This window comes from Rhipicephalus sanguineus, chromosome 5 (assembly GCF_013339695.2).
Source record: "Rhipicephalus sanguineus isolate Rsan-2018 chromosome 5, BIME_Rsan_1.4, whole genome shotgun sequence".
NCBI lineage: Eukaryota > Metazoa > Arthropoda > Arachnida > Ixodida > Ixodidae > Rhipicephalus > Rhipicephalus sanguineus.
The window spans coordinates 147,934,729-147,948,459 of NC_051180.1; the positions used below are offsets into that span (position 1 = coordinate 147,934,729).

General features: G+C 42.9%; 1 protein-coding gene across 1 annotated transcript in view; it reads right to left on the reverse strand.

The window, feature by feature from the left end:
- Nucleotides 1–2,164: 2,164 nt before the first annotated feature.
- LOC119394333 (kinesin-like protein KIF23) overlaps nt 2,165–13,731 on the reverse strand; it is a 39,861-nt gene continuing 28,294 nt past the window's right edge. The window contains exons 11-17 of the mRNA XM_037661628.2: nt 12,315–12,447; nt 11,883–11,965; nt 7,900–8,002; nt 7,318–7,376; nt 4,800–4,949; nt 3,502–3,612; nt 2,165–2,406 (exon numbers count right to left, since the gene is read on the reverse strand). Of these exons, the coding sequence (XP_037517556.1) occupies nt 2,194–2,406; nt 3,502–3,612; nt 4,800–4,949; nt 7,318–7,376; nt 7,900–8,002; nt 11,883–11,965; nt 12,315–12,447 (852 nt within the window). The 3' untranslated portion in view covers nt 2,165–2,193. The remainder of the gene's footprint in view (nt 2,407–3,501; nt 3,613–4,799; nt 4,950–7,317; nt 7,377–7,899; nt 8,003–11,882; nt 11,966–12,314; nt 12,448–13,731) is intronic.

The following is a 13,731-nucleotide window of genomic DNA, read 5'->3' on the forward strand; positions in this document are numbered from 1 at the left end:
AGTATGCTTCACCCCATTACACTCTCGTATTGTGACAAAGCTGCCTTTCAAGCTCTGTTACGGTTGTACTTTGCCAAGACACAGTCAACGTCCGATTGAAAGTGGTCCCTAGATTTTCAATATGCTTCACCTCATCACACCCCGGTATTGTGGCAAAGCTGCCTTTCAAGCTCTGCTACGGTCGCAAATGTACTAACTCAAGAAAACACTGGTTCCAACACTGAGATGAAATATTTGGCAGAGGTGGGGGCTGGATTATTGCTGTTTTGGACCTGAATTTTCAGCAGGAAGTCCAAAAAATCGGACGCCGAAGCTTTCTGGCATCCAAAATTTCAGATGTTCTTATATATCGACGCCTGCGAGGCAGATTTGGAACTGTGTACTTGAAGGGAGCACACCCTTGTCCGCCACATCAGTTGGGCTTCCACAGAAGTTGAAAGAGGAGGAGAGGCTGAGGAAATGGCATATTTGCCTATCACGTGTAAAGTGTTGTCGGCAGCACTTTGGTTGCACCAAATCTTGTACATAAATAGAATTCAGCCTCTACATTGCCTAATTCTCGATAAGACAACTATCAAACACCACCCCGCCAGTGCTTCATCAACCTAGCGAAAAGAAACACTCATGTTGCTATCCCATAAGAATATACTTAGGAATCCTCTAACTTTTTTTTCTGCAATTTTGCTTCGAAGTATTCGAAAAATATTCTAGAAATATTCAAGAAATATTCGAAAAAATATTCGATTCGATTCGCACTCGCACTTCAATATTTGAATTCACATCGCACCCAAAATTTTGCTATTCGCACAGCTCTACAAATGACCACTACAAGTGATATCAAATGAAAAAGTGCAACACTTGCTGCATATAATACTACACAGGCTGTTGTGTAGTGATCTTAAAAACTTCACGAACAGTTTTCTGCCCTTTTATTTTTTTCTGAGCAAGTCAGTAACTAAATGCCAAATAGCCAGTCAGTCCAGACATATCCCAGTATGCACTTCCATATTCTTTCCAAATATGGGTATCCAGAAATAAAAGTTCGACACTTATTTCAGCTTTTTAAAAAACGGCTCTAAAAGTGAACTAAATTACATGCGATTAAAAATGTGCCTATTGCAGCCAGATGATCAACAATCGCTTCATTTTTTTAAAAGTAAACCCAATGTCAAAGATCTCCGAGAAACCCCTACATAACCAAATCGCCAAGCAGCACATTTTCTTTGCTAGCAGATAGAAGTTCTTTAGGGGCAGGTTCTACACTTTCTCAACGTACATGCTAACAAATCGAACAATCTTTATCGCCACTTGTAAATTATACAAACACTGAGCATTGCAAGCTAGTACAAGCGCAATTTCCATTTGGCTCGGAAACAACGTTTCACAGTGACGTCAAACCAACACAGCCACCTGCAAACCAGGTTTCTAAGCAAAGGTAATAAAGAAAAGGCTATGTTTCACACTGGTTGCCTTATTAAGGCACATCAGGAGAAACAAACAGGTTTACACTGGCAATGCACACACTATGCGATAAAATTACATGCACAAGCAAAAGGACATTCACTATGCTGACGTGCACAGGCAGCAATGATACAGTCAATGCATGCAAGTCAATTTTAAGGAATCATTTGAACTCCACTATAGAAGCCACTACAGCATGCCTACGTAAAAAAAAAAGTGTCACCCATGTCATGTTTGCATATCATTACATTTACAGAACAGCGATAAAAAAATTTACGAAGCGCGAGCCCCTTAATGACACTTTCAAAGGGATGACACAGCGATCCATGCAAAAAACATGCGAAGGGCAGTCAGTGTTCCAAAAATGCCACACACACACTAGACCAAGGGTTTAATAAAATCGATGAAAATGATTGGTGCATAACCACAACTGGAATTACACATAACCAGCACAGTGGTAATGCAAAACTGTGCAGCTTTAACATGCAAAGCATCTGTCATGTGACCTTCAAATACAGGATGTCACAAGAATGAAAACTTCCCCCATAATGGCACGTTAATAGAAAAAAAGGGGAAAAAAATTGTTGGCAACAGCAGCATTGGCACAGCACAGAAGTTTCCCACTCAACTCAAGCAGCCAGGCACACATGCATGCAAGCAGTGCTAGAAACTGCCTCCGAGAAGTTCCGCAGGCAATCCGTTTGGCTAAAAGCGGCGCAACTCTTCGACGGATCAGGACTCACTGGTGGCTGCCGCGGAGCGGGTTGTCACGCCACTCTCCGACGACATGGGGGGTGCGGACGGCTCAACACGAGCGGCAACTGCGGCAGCGGCGGGAACGTCCCAGTCGGCGCCGTTGAGCACTTCGCGCAGGATGCGGAACTTCTCGTGGTTGACGCTCAGCTTGGCTTCCAGTTCGGCCTGTTTGTCGGCCAGTAGTTGGTTCTGCGAGAGAGTAGATAGTACACATTTGAAGCGAAACACTCCACAGACAGAGTTGCACGAGTAGCTGGAGTCCCCAACTAATGTGCCCTTGTGACCAAGTGGAATGCTAGCACGTTTACTTGTGTTGGTGTGGACTCATCATCGAAGGTGCTTTTAGCGATCTGATGATAGAGCTTTCTTTTTTGTGTTTGCGAGTCATTGTTCAAGTATGTGGTGTATGTTTAGTGCAAACCGTGTTAATAAAGCGGGCTGGGGATGTTATTGCTTGGGGATGCCGACGCATCCGATGATAACCTGGCGAAATATCGCCAAAAACGATTGCTTGCCAGGCGTGGGAGCCAACGTCCTCACTGGTTGTAGTGGCACTAAAAGACGTTATGGCACTGCAAGTACGAAAACCGCTTTGTTCCGACTGGGTGTGACTGAAATGCACCAGGCAATATTACTCGATTTTTTTCTCACTTTCTGCGAGACTGTGACAATGACACGGCCAGCTCCGACAACGAATCTTGCGGCGATAGCAGCGAGGACCCACACTATGAATAAAAGTAAAAAGGAAAGGGCAGTGTGCAATTCACGTAGCACCTACAAAATGTAATACTTCTTTTTTAAGAAAAACTTGACCCTCCTAATGATCGCACCCCTGAACGTGCATCAATCGAAGAAATAAATAAATAAATAAAAGAGTGTGATGACCATGCGAGTAAATACAGTAATAAATTGCCGGGGTTTCTATGTGCGAAAACCACAATACAACAATGAGGAACACCACAGTGGGAGACTTCAGATAAATTTCAACCACCTGAATTTTTAACGTGCGCCTAAATACAAGCACACTGGTGTTCTTTGCATTTTGGCACCATCGAAATGAGGCCACCATGGCTGGGAATCGAACCCGTACCCTCAAGGTTAGCAGTGAAACACCTTACGTCCTAGGCTACCATGATGGGTCATGAGAAGGGTTTCACAGCGCAAATTAATACAGGGCTAACAGCTTATGAACGGAATGGTGGAAACCCGCAACATTTACACACTATGTCCCTTTAGCAGCTGCTAATACAGCAAAAAAAGGAAGGCATTGCACAAGCACCCTACCATGGCCCGTTTCATGCGCTCCCGCTCCAGCTGGATCTGTTCCTGCATGCGGTGCTGCATCTGGACTTTCTCCATGGCCTCCTTGTTCAGCTGCATCTGCTTCTCGTCCAGCTGTGCAGGCGTCGCAAGAGAGGACAGCGTTGGTCACATGCAACCTCACAGCCAAAGCTTTCCTGCCAGTGTTACAGTTATGAACAGAATTGTATTATAGCACTCACATTTAACCACAACTAACTGCAACTGACAATTGCCACTTAAGTCACTAAAGCTTCCTTTTTTTTTAAGTTAGTTCACCGAGCCTGTGATATGCGTGGTTTTGGAAAGAGCCATGACCTTTCATTTTGGCAGCCATCCACTGGAATGTGATGCGAAAAGGTCCAAGAACACGAACATACTTATTTGTTAATAGTGCGATCGATAAAGGGCGTGTTTTCCAATGTGCAATGCAATGGCAGATTATAGGTTGTGGATGTTCGTTCTAATGGTGAAAACGTTAATTAAAAAACATCCAATATTCCATTAGTTTATGGCGCTATTCAGTTCATGTTCGCATTAGATTGAAATCCTATTCATGCATTTCCAATGTAAACTGCCCTCTGCATATGCTTCTCCAGCAGTAAGTAGGAATAGACCCACAAGGGCCTTTGCTTTCATCAATAGGTAAAGGTCCTTCCAAGCCATGCTAAATACCAAGACCGCATGGTAAGCCGCCAAAAGCAGGCAAAATTTCTATGGTTCTCAAGACATGTTCAAGCTTGTACATGCAGTAACACAAGCAAAAGAAAATAAAGATAAAAAAAGGAGAAGTACTATTCCGTGCGAACCCTAGCACTGTACAAATGCCACTGAATGCTAAATACTGGGTTTCCAGAACGCTGAAGTGAAATGCTACAGTTGCAATGTGCAGACAACAAGGCTTCCCATTCGCTTGCCGAGTGCCACGAGACATCGTGCAAACAGTGCAAATCCGACTGTTACAGAATTTCCACTAGGGTTTAAAGCACATATGTGGGCCTTCCTAGAGGATTGAATTTACACAGCACTGGCATAACTTGCAAATAAGGTTTACTGAAAAATGTCTTCAAAAACTAGTAAGACCAAGAACGGGGACCTTTTCCACTCAACATTCATTCCATGGACCATTCCTCGCACTGCATGAAGAAACTACTTGCTGTTCATTACTTATGTGGCACATGATCTCGCTAATGTCTCTACACAGTGTGTTGATCAGGGTAGGGTATTTTACATGGCACCCCATGCAATGTTTTCTCGACGCGATAAATTTCAACTGCACCGACCATGTTCTCCACCGTCTTCTTCTGGCGGAACATGCCTTCCAGCTCCAGGTTGAGTGCCTGCACGGACTGCTCCGCGTTGGACAGCTTCTTCTCGAGCAGAATCACCTGCTGCTCTCGCGCCTTGAGGTCCATCCGCAGCACCTTGTGCTCCTGGCCGGCAAGGAAGACGGCGGAGGCGACGTCATCAGCACGTGAAAAAATCACTCACTTGGCCATTTAGCTCGCCACAAGTAGTGTGTGTTTGCGATGCGAGGCCTCAAAACCGCATTTACACGTCCACCTTTCGAATCGTTTGATACAAAGTATTCCTGAATTACCGATCATTCTAAGTGATCTGTGAAATTTGCACATTAGAATGCACTTGTGTTTATTTAAAATAAACACCTTTTCAGTAGAAAACAAAAAAAGTTGATATGAGGAAGTTGGCTTCCCTGTACAGCTTCTAGTCCGTTTTCCTAGCAGTATTGTGGGAGATACTGCTGTGCACTACTTGTGCATAAAAAAAAAAGAAATACTAAATGCATAGATTTGCTCCAATCGCCTTAGGCCGAAGAAATAGAGATATATTTTGCTGCGAACTACCTCAGCTAGACTGATACTGGGCACGAGAAATGTGTGAAAGTGCCAAGCTTGTTCACGGTAGAAGGTCAAGGGTTGATCAGATTAATCAGATTTTGCGAAAGTTGACAGGGCAAAGTAACTTCAATGTAAATTTGGTGCCCACTAGAAAGAAGCACGTGGATGCATAGGAAAGAGCAGCATACACTGGACTTGCTCCCCAATCTACCGGTTGTTAGAACGACGAAACTGAGACTTATTAACGTTGCTATAGACGAAACATGTATGCTCTCAAAGTTTCAAGCTGAAGCATTCATCCCAGTAATACAACAATTAAACCATGCACCAGCACACTACTAGCGCAGCCATCCGAGATTAGGTAGTAAGTGAAAACCGGGAGGCCAAATAGTTGATGGGAAGGAGGCAGAACAACACGACAAACTGAGATTAATCAGGTATTTCGTACTCTGCCTCAAATCTGCCAACTTCTTGTGACAATATTCTCTCTCTATCACTTCTGGGGATGGTATCTCTTTCAGCAGCCTGTGATAGGCTAAACCAGAGGGCAAATGGCCATTCCTCCAATCACGCCACAATCCTTGCAACACACAAGTCAGATTGTTTTTTTTCAGGGTTGATTGCACTGCCTCTGGTTAATCCACATTGTAGAGGGACCATCAGAAAGAGTGTAGAACCAGATTCTGTCATCAGATTCATGAATCTCGCTTCAGCTGTCAGTTTTAATGACCATCTGGAATAAATTTTCCTCGTGGCTTCGTACAGCTTCATGCACTATACGTGCAGACTTTTCTTTTCACGAAGCCAGAGCTGCAGACACTGAGTGATGAGCAGTCTTCACCCACCCAGCCTTTAATTAAGAACTGTTGGCGTTTTATGTACCAAAACCACGATATGATTATGAGGGACGCTGTAGTGGAGGGCTCCGGGAATTTCGACCACCTGGGGTTTTTTAACGTGCACCTAAATCGTAGTACACGGGCCTAAACTATTTTCGCTTCCACCGAAAATGCGGCCGACGCGGCCAGGATTTGATCCCGCAACCTTCGGGCCAGCAATCGAGCACAATATCCACTAGACCGCCGTGGCGGGTTCACCCAGCCTTTTCACCTGCCACAGATTACCCGATAGATAAGGAGCATCAGCCACAACAACAATCACCATGCGGAGCACACACTGCTTGGATGACTTCCACACCTTCCCCACAGCACCTTCGCCCATAATGAGCACTTAAATCGTGCATAGAGCTGTACTGTAGTGACAATAAAAACCTTTCTGCTCTTACACTACAGATGAATGAACAACCATACTTGCCTGCCCTTTACAAACGAACAAAAGAAGAAAAAGATTGTGTTTTTGTTAAAGACAACCTAATAAAACCAACAGGCTAAAGAAGGTATAGGAGACATTACTTGTATGTTTTAACTATACTAGTATGCACTCAAACCTCGATATAATGAACACAGATATAATGAATTATCATTTATAACGAAGTAAATGAAATGTCATAGTGCTACAAATAAACGTTTGTAATGAATTTTCGGATATAAAGAAGTTATTTTTGTGGCAGATGTGACTGTTATAATGAGGGTTGAGTGTAGTAGTTACGACATAATTGGAAAGGAATTAAAGTGGATGAAATATCGCCTTGCTGCAGGTAGGGACCGAACCTCCAACCTTCAGATAACGTGTCCGATGCTCCGTCAATTGTTATCCGTTGGTTGTACGTCCTTTACTTTAATTCCTTTCCATTTTATGTCATAATCTCTATACTACAGTTAAAACATACAGGTCTGTCTGTTGGTTTCATTAGGTTCTACTTCTTACAAAAGTCACATTCAAAATTCATTCCAACAGACATCGATGTTCATCAAATTTGAACATCACTGAAGTTTGGAGGCAAGCTAATGACACTAGTTTTGTCATCTGCTAGTTGCCATACCTCTTTCAAGACGCCGTTCTCTGCTTCCATTTGGATGATCTGCCTCCTCAGGTCATCGGCTGTAAAAGCAAGAAAATTAAAACGTTACCGAGATCCCAATCTCTTGGTGGTACCTTGGTCAAGTGAAGCTTTACTCAGGTTTAAATTAATGGCTGTTGGAACCAATGCTTATTCCCGTTTCCCTGATCACACATTATGCAAAGTAATACCAGTCTCTAAAGAGTCCAGTGCCGTTACTCGCAAGCCAAACTGAGTGTTTTTGTTCAGTTCAGTGTTCATTACGAGTAGGGTCAAAACATGAAGAAAAGAGTCGCAGTCCCTCTAGAAAAAACTTAAGGACAAGCACAGGTGAAAGCCTGTGTTCGCATGAGACACTCTAATTACTTTGATGTTGTCAGTTGATTGCATTGTTTCCATTGCATTTCACGACCTTGCGTGCCCTGAACTTTATGCATGCCAGACCATAAGGCCACAGCAATAGCCAGGCGTCTCTCTTACGCATAGCATTCGGAAATATCTGTAAGCGTTTGATTCCCGACAGATGGGCACACTTGTATGAAGAAATTGAAATGTTCAATTTACCCAGGGCCATGTCATTTGCCTTCGCCTCTTTCTTGGACAAGATCTTCTGGGTCAGCCATTCGTCCATCCGCCTGAGGACTTCACCGTCCGAGGGATCCGTGAGCTTCACAGTAAAGGGGGAAAAAAAAAGATAAGAGTTCGAGCCATTGCAAATAATGGCCAAAGCAGTCTCTTGGCAACGCTGCCCGTGAGGGAAGATGAATGTCACCCCAGTAAACATGAGCAGCAGGCTATGTTGATTGCTGACACCTGTACGAGCATGTTCCAACGTGGTAATGTGCAACCATGATGTTAACAATTGCACCTTTGTGTAATGTTGACAGTATTACCAGCCCCTATGTTTGGCAAGTAGAGTTTAACCTACAGCTGTGCTAACAGCAAAATTTTAGGTGCAAAGCGAATTTGAATATTATAGTTTGAGTGCAAATCGAATCGAATGTTTTTCGAATACTTCGAAGTGAAATTACAGGATCCCCAAGCATATTATTACTATAGCAATATGAAAGCCTGGGTGCACACCAAAATGCCCGATAAGTGTACTGGGAGGCATTAAAGTAGAGCTGTGCGAAGAGCAAAATTTCGGGTGCGAAGCAAATATTCCTAGAATATTTTTCGAATACTTCGAAGCGAAATTGCAGAAAAAAAGGTGAGAAAGGATTCCTAAGCATATCCTTATGAGATAGCAACATGAAAGTGTTTCTTTTCGCTAGGTTGATGAAGCACTGGCGGGGTGGTGTTTCATAGTTGTCTTATCAAGAATGAGGCAATGTAGAGGCCGAATTGTATTTATGTACATGATTTGGTGCAACCAAAGTGTTGCCGACAACACTTTACATGTGATAGGCAAAGATGCCATTTCCTCGGCCTCTCCTCCTCTCTGAACTTCTGTGGAAGCCCATCTAATGTGTTGGACAAGGGTGTGCTCCCTTCGAGTCCGGAGTCCCAAATCTGCCTCGTAGACGTCGATATTAAGAACATCTGAAATTTTGGGTGCTAAAAAACTTTGGCGTCCAATTTTTCTGAATTCCTGCCCGAATTTCAGGCCCAAAACAGCATTAATTGAGCCCCCAGCTCTGCCACATCTTTCATCTCCATGTTGGAACCAGCGTTTTTTTGAGTTAATACATTTGCGACCGTAGCGGAGCTTGAAAGGCAGCTTTGCCGCAATACGGGGGTGTGACGAGGTGAAGCATATTGAAAATCTAGGGACCACTTCCAATGGGGCGTCGACTGTCTTGGCTAAGTTCGACCGTAACAGAGATTGAAAGGCAGCTTTGCCGCAGTACGAGAGTGTAATGAGGTGAAAATCTGAAGGGGTCACTTTCAATCGGACGTTGACTGTATTTGTCTTTGGGAAGTTCGAATAGTAAAATTCCAGTGCGAATCGAATCAATAGCAAACACATTAAAGCTATTTCGGAGTTCGCTATGGCGAGTTGACCGCTTGAGCGGAATAAAGAAGGATGAGTTCGTTTTTTCAGACCGCCTGTTTCTTTTTTTTTGGACATTGTATTTATATTCCGGTAGTTTAAATACTTTGAATAGTCAAATTTCGGTGCGAACTGAATAGAGAATACTATTTAAAAAATATCCGAAAATTCAAATAACCGCACACCCCTACTTTAACTTTATAAGAGGCACTGATGTAACAGATCTGGGCATAAGAGATCAGTTTGCCTACATCAAAAGAGGGGTTGATCAGAGGATGAGAGCATGGTACACTGCTTATAAGGGCCAAAAACTGCCCACTGTTGGCTGTGTACTTTGAGTTTTGAGTACCAAGACTGGCCGAGCGTCACGAGAGTGAAATTACGCCTGAAAGTGATCACGAGAGAATGAAGTTGCCTTTCAAGCCATAGAACCTGTTTCAAGGGACACTAAAGTGAAACAACGTAACTGTTTAGATTGATAAATTGTACTCCGAGACCCCCAATGTGTAGTTAAATTTCACCATTGTAGATTTATCAATAGAGGAGAAAATCAGGTTTTTAAATTTTGTGCCGTAATAGCTGCATGTGACCTCACAGATTTCAAAGTGCATTTCATATTGTGGCGACACTGGCCCAAGGAATTTTCCAGAAACTTGGTATGTTGAGACTAAGGGCCCCCCCTCGGAGGACAACGTACTTCATTTTTACTGATTAGGAACTACGTAGGACCTAGTAGACACCATGAACATCTACGACGTCATGGTGTTTGGTGCGGAAATTTCAGTGTGGAGATTTTAGAATTGTTAAAGAGTAATTTATAGGGGTGTGCGAATATTCGAAATTTGGATATTTTTCGAATAGTGTTTGCTATTCGATTCGATTCGCACTGGACTTTTACTATTCGAACTTCCCGAAAACAAATACAGTCAACGTCCGATTGAAAGTGACCCCTTCAGATTTTCAATGTGCTTCACCTCATTACACTCTCGTATTGCGGCAAAGCTGCCTTTCAAGCTCCGTTACGGTCGAACTTTGCCAAGACACAGTCAACGTCAGATTGAAATGGTCCCTAGATTTTCAATATGCTTCACCTCATCACACCCCGGTATTGAGGCAAAGCTGCCTTAAAGCTCTGCTACGGTCGCAACTGTATTAACTCGAGAAAACGCTGGCTCCAACATGGAGATGAAAGATGTGGCAGAGGTGGGGGTCAATTAATGCTGTTTTGGAGCTGCAATTTGGGCAAGAAGTTCGAAAAATCGGAAGCCAAAGCTTTTTAGCATCTAAAATTTCAGATGTTCTTATATATCGACGTCTACGAGGCAGATTTGGAACTGTGTACTTGAAGGGAGCACACCCTTGTCCGCCACATCAGTTAGGCTTCCACAGAAGTTGAAAGAGGAGGAGAGGCTGAGGAAATGGCATCTTTGCCTATCACCTGTAAAGTGTTGTCGGCAACTCTTTGGTTGCACCAAATCATGTACAAATACAATTCGGCCTCTACATTGCCTCATTCTTGATAAGACAACTATGAAACACCACCCCACCAGTGCTTCATCAACCTAGCGAAAAGAAACACTTTCATGTTGCTGTCTCATAAGAATATGCTTAGGAATCCTCTCTTAACTTTTTTTTTCTGCAATTTCGCTTCGAAGTATTAGAAAAATATTCTAGAAATATTCGAAAAATATTCGATTCGATACGCACTCACACTTCAATATTCGAATTCACTTTGCACCCAAAATTTTGCTATTCGCACAGCTCTAGTAATTTACTAAATTCCACCAGGCTGCGTTGGAGTTTTCCAGCTCCATTCTCGAGGCAGGCATTGTACCGAATGCCGTATCGTCACATCATGAATGAAAGGTTGCCCACGCAGTGTACTACAGCACCATAACAGAAAACTGCATCGATTTGCACAAGGAACAGGCTTTGGCTTCAGTTGGCTGGTCTGTGATTGGGTTGAAATGTTGCCAAGATAACGCTGAAAACAGAGGGACTCAAATAAAATTTGTTGGAATGATCGATTCCGGCAATTATTAGAGGGTTGACTTCAAGCAACGAAAATCACGAAAAAAAAAGCTCATTACTATCGAGTGAGCACGGTGTTAATGCAAATATTATTCAGTGGAATTTGTTTAAGTGGAACCTAAAGAGACAAAGAATACATGTTTCATTTAAAAGCTTGCTGGGAAAGATGTGCAATGGTGGAGTTTAGAATAACAGAGCTGAGCTAGTTGGCAGGTAGTCGTGCTAAAAAGACAGGGCATGCAAACTTCGATACAAGAGACGTCAAGATACCACAAACGCCGACTTGCAACTCAACTTTGTGGTGTTGCCACAAAGTATGGTGGTGTCTTGACTTCTTTCTTGTGTCCGAGTTCGCACGCCCCGCCTATTTAACACGAAGGGTGGAGTACCCAAAGGCAATGTAGTGGCCACTGTTGCATGTCAGCACCAATTCCATGTATGATAATTTCCACTAAGCAAGATTCTACTGTGCATAAATACTGCCCACAGATTAAAGCAATAAAGAAAGACGAGAAGGACATACCAAGTAGTTCTGTAGCTCTGGCACACAGATTACTTCCCTTGGGATATCTTGTGGTGGCATTGTGGAAAGCTCTTTTAGGCTGCCTGCAAGAGTATAAAAACAGGGTGAAAAAAAAAAAAAAGAAATCAGCCTGAAGAGAGTGCCACGAAATAAGCTCGAAGTTGTAAGCACCCTTGCAAAGCTATTATTCAATGGTGGCAAAAAACTTGATAGTTCGTGGAAAAATTAATGCTGAAGTACCGTTTCTTGCATATGATGCTGAAACCTGAAACACGACAGAGCTTATACTCAACAGAACTCCGAGCTTACTGTTGAAGTGAGAAGGGCCTCTTCACCGTTTCTACTTACTAGTATCGCTTTAAACAGCGACAGCACCGAAGGTGTGCATTTCGAGCTTGGGAACGTGCATGAAGAAACAAAGGCCTATCTTACCGCCAAACCTCGCTGTACGTGGCAAGATAGGCCGTCTGCGACCGGCGCGGAGGTTGGGCACTGCGGCTGGAGTCGTTGGAGTGGCGCACGGAACCAGAACCTCCTGAGCCATCTCCGCAAATTTCATCACGTGCTGGGAAACAAAAATCCAAATGAACATTCTTGAATTTTTTTTTTTTGCAGCACGGCTCCAGCGCTCCTGGCAACATCCTGCATGGTTACCAAGCCATGGCAGATCAACGCATTTTAACGCCACTTTAACAGGGATGGGCGAATATTCGGGCATTTCAAATATTCGAACGAATGTTAAAGTATTCGAAATGAGCGAATATATGTATATATTTGACCATACACAACTAACTCTCTGTAAAGATGGTTTCACTGCAGCGCCTGGTTGCTGCGCCGTGAAACCACCCATCCAGGGGAAATCTGCGCTGCTGCGAAGCCACACTTCAAGGTTAAATGTACATATGTATTTTTTTTAAGTTTAAAAGCGTGTTATATGGGCTCATACGCGCTAAGTCTAGTAATTTTTAAATTGTAACGTATTGTACTACTTATAACTTGCACCCTACTGCTATTCAAATTTTGATACCATTCAAGGTTACAATTCAAAAAGTGACATTCAGTCATACCTAGTTCCAATTCTTAAAAATATTTTACAAGGGTCATGATGAAAACGCTCATTTTTCTTAATATGTGGCGAGTACTATTCGAACTATTCGATTAGAAATGATTAGACCAAATCACTATTCGCTTCGAACCTTAAATTTACTATTCGCCCATCCCTACACTTTTAACTTTTTGCTTTTATACATAGTGAAGCAAAGAGGGGCTACACTGGATACCACAGTGGGATTAATATTATCTTGATGACTATCCTTATGTTAAGTACACAAACATTCTTACAACTCATTTTTATTCAAGCAGAATCACCAAGGCCAGGAATGAAACTGATTCCCTCACGTTCAGCAGCAAAATGCCAGTCCAACAAGAAAAAAAAAAAAGACAAACCGGAAACTAAAATGGCGAAGAACATACTTCCAAAGTGTGTCTGTCAAATGGAAATACAATTGTACATTCTTTAATTACTGAACACTGCAGTAGTACCCTTACTAGCACTAGTTTATCGGACAAATGATCCACAGCAGATGCCAATTTGTGCTCAACTGAGGTGATTGCTGCTTAGGCCCCTAAAGCTACTAATCGTACTACAGTCAAACCTCGATATATCGAACACGGACATATCGAATTATTGCCTATATCGAACGGTTCCTATATCACGTGGGAAATCGCATGCATTTTTAATTTTTTATTTCGAACGAAGTTTGACGTATAATGGATATATCGAACTCTGCCACCCCAAACCGCCCGCGCTCCGTTGACAGGCGGCGAGCTTTCCCGCCGCGCTCCGTTG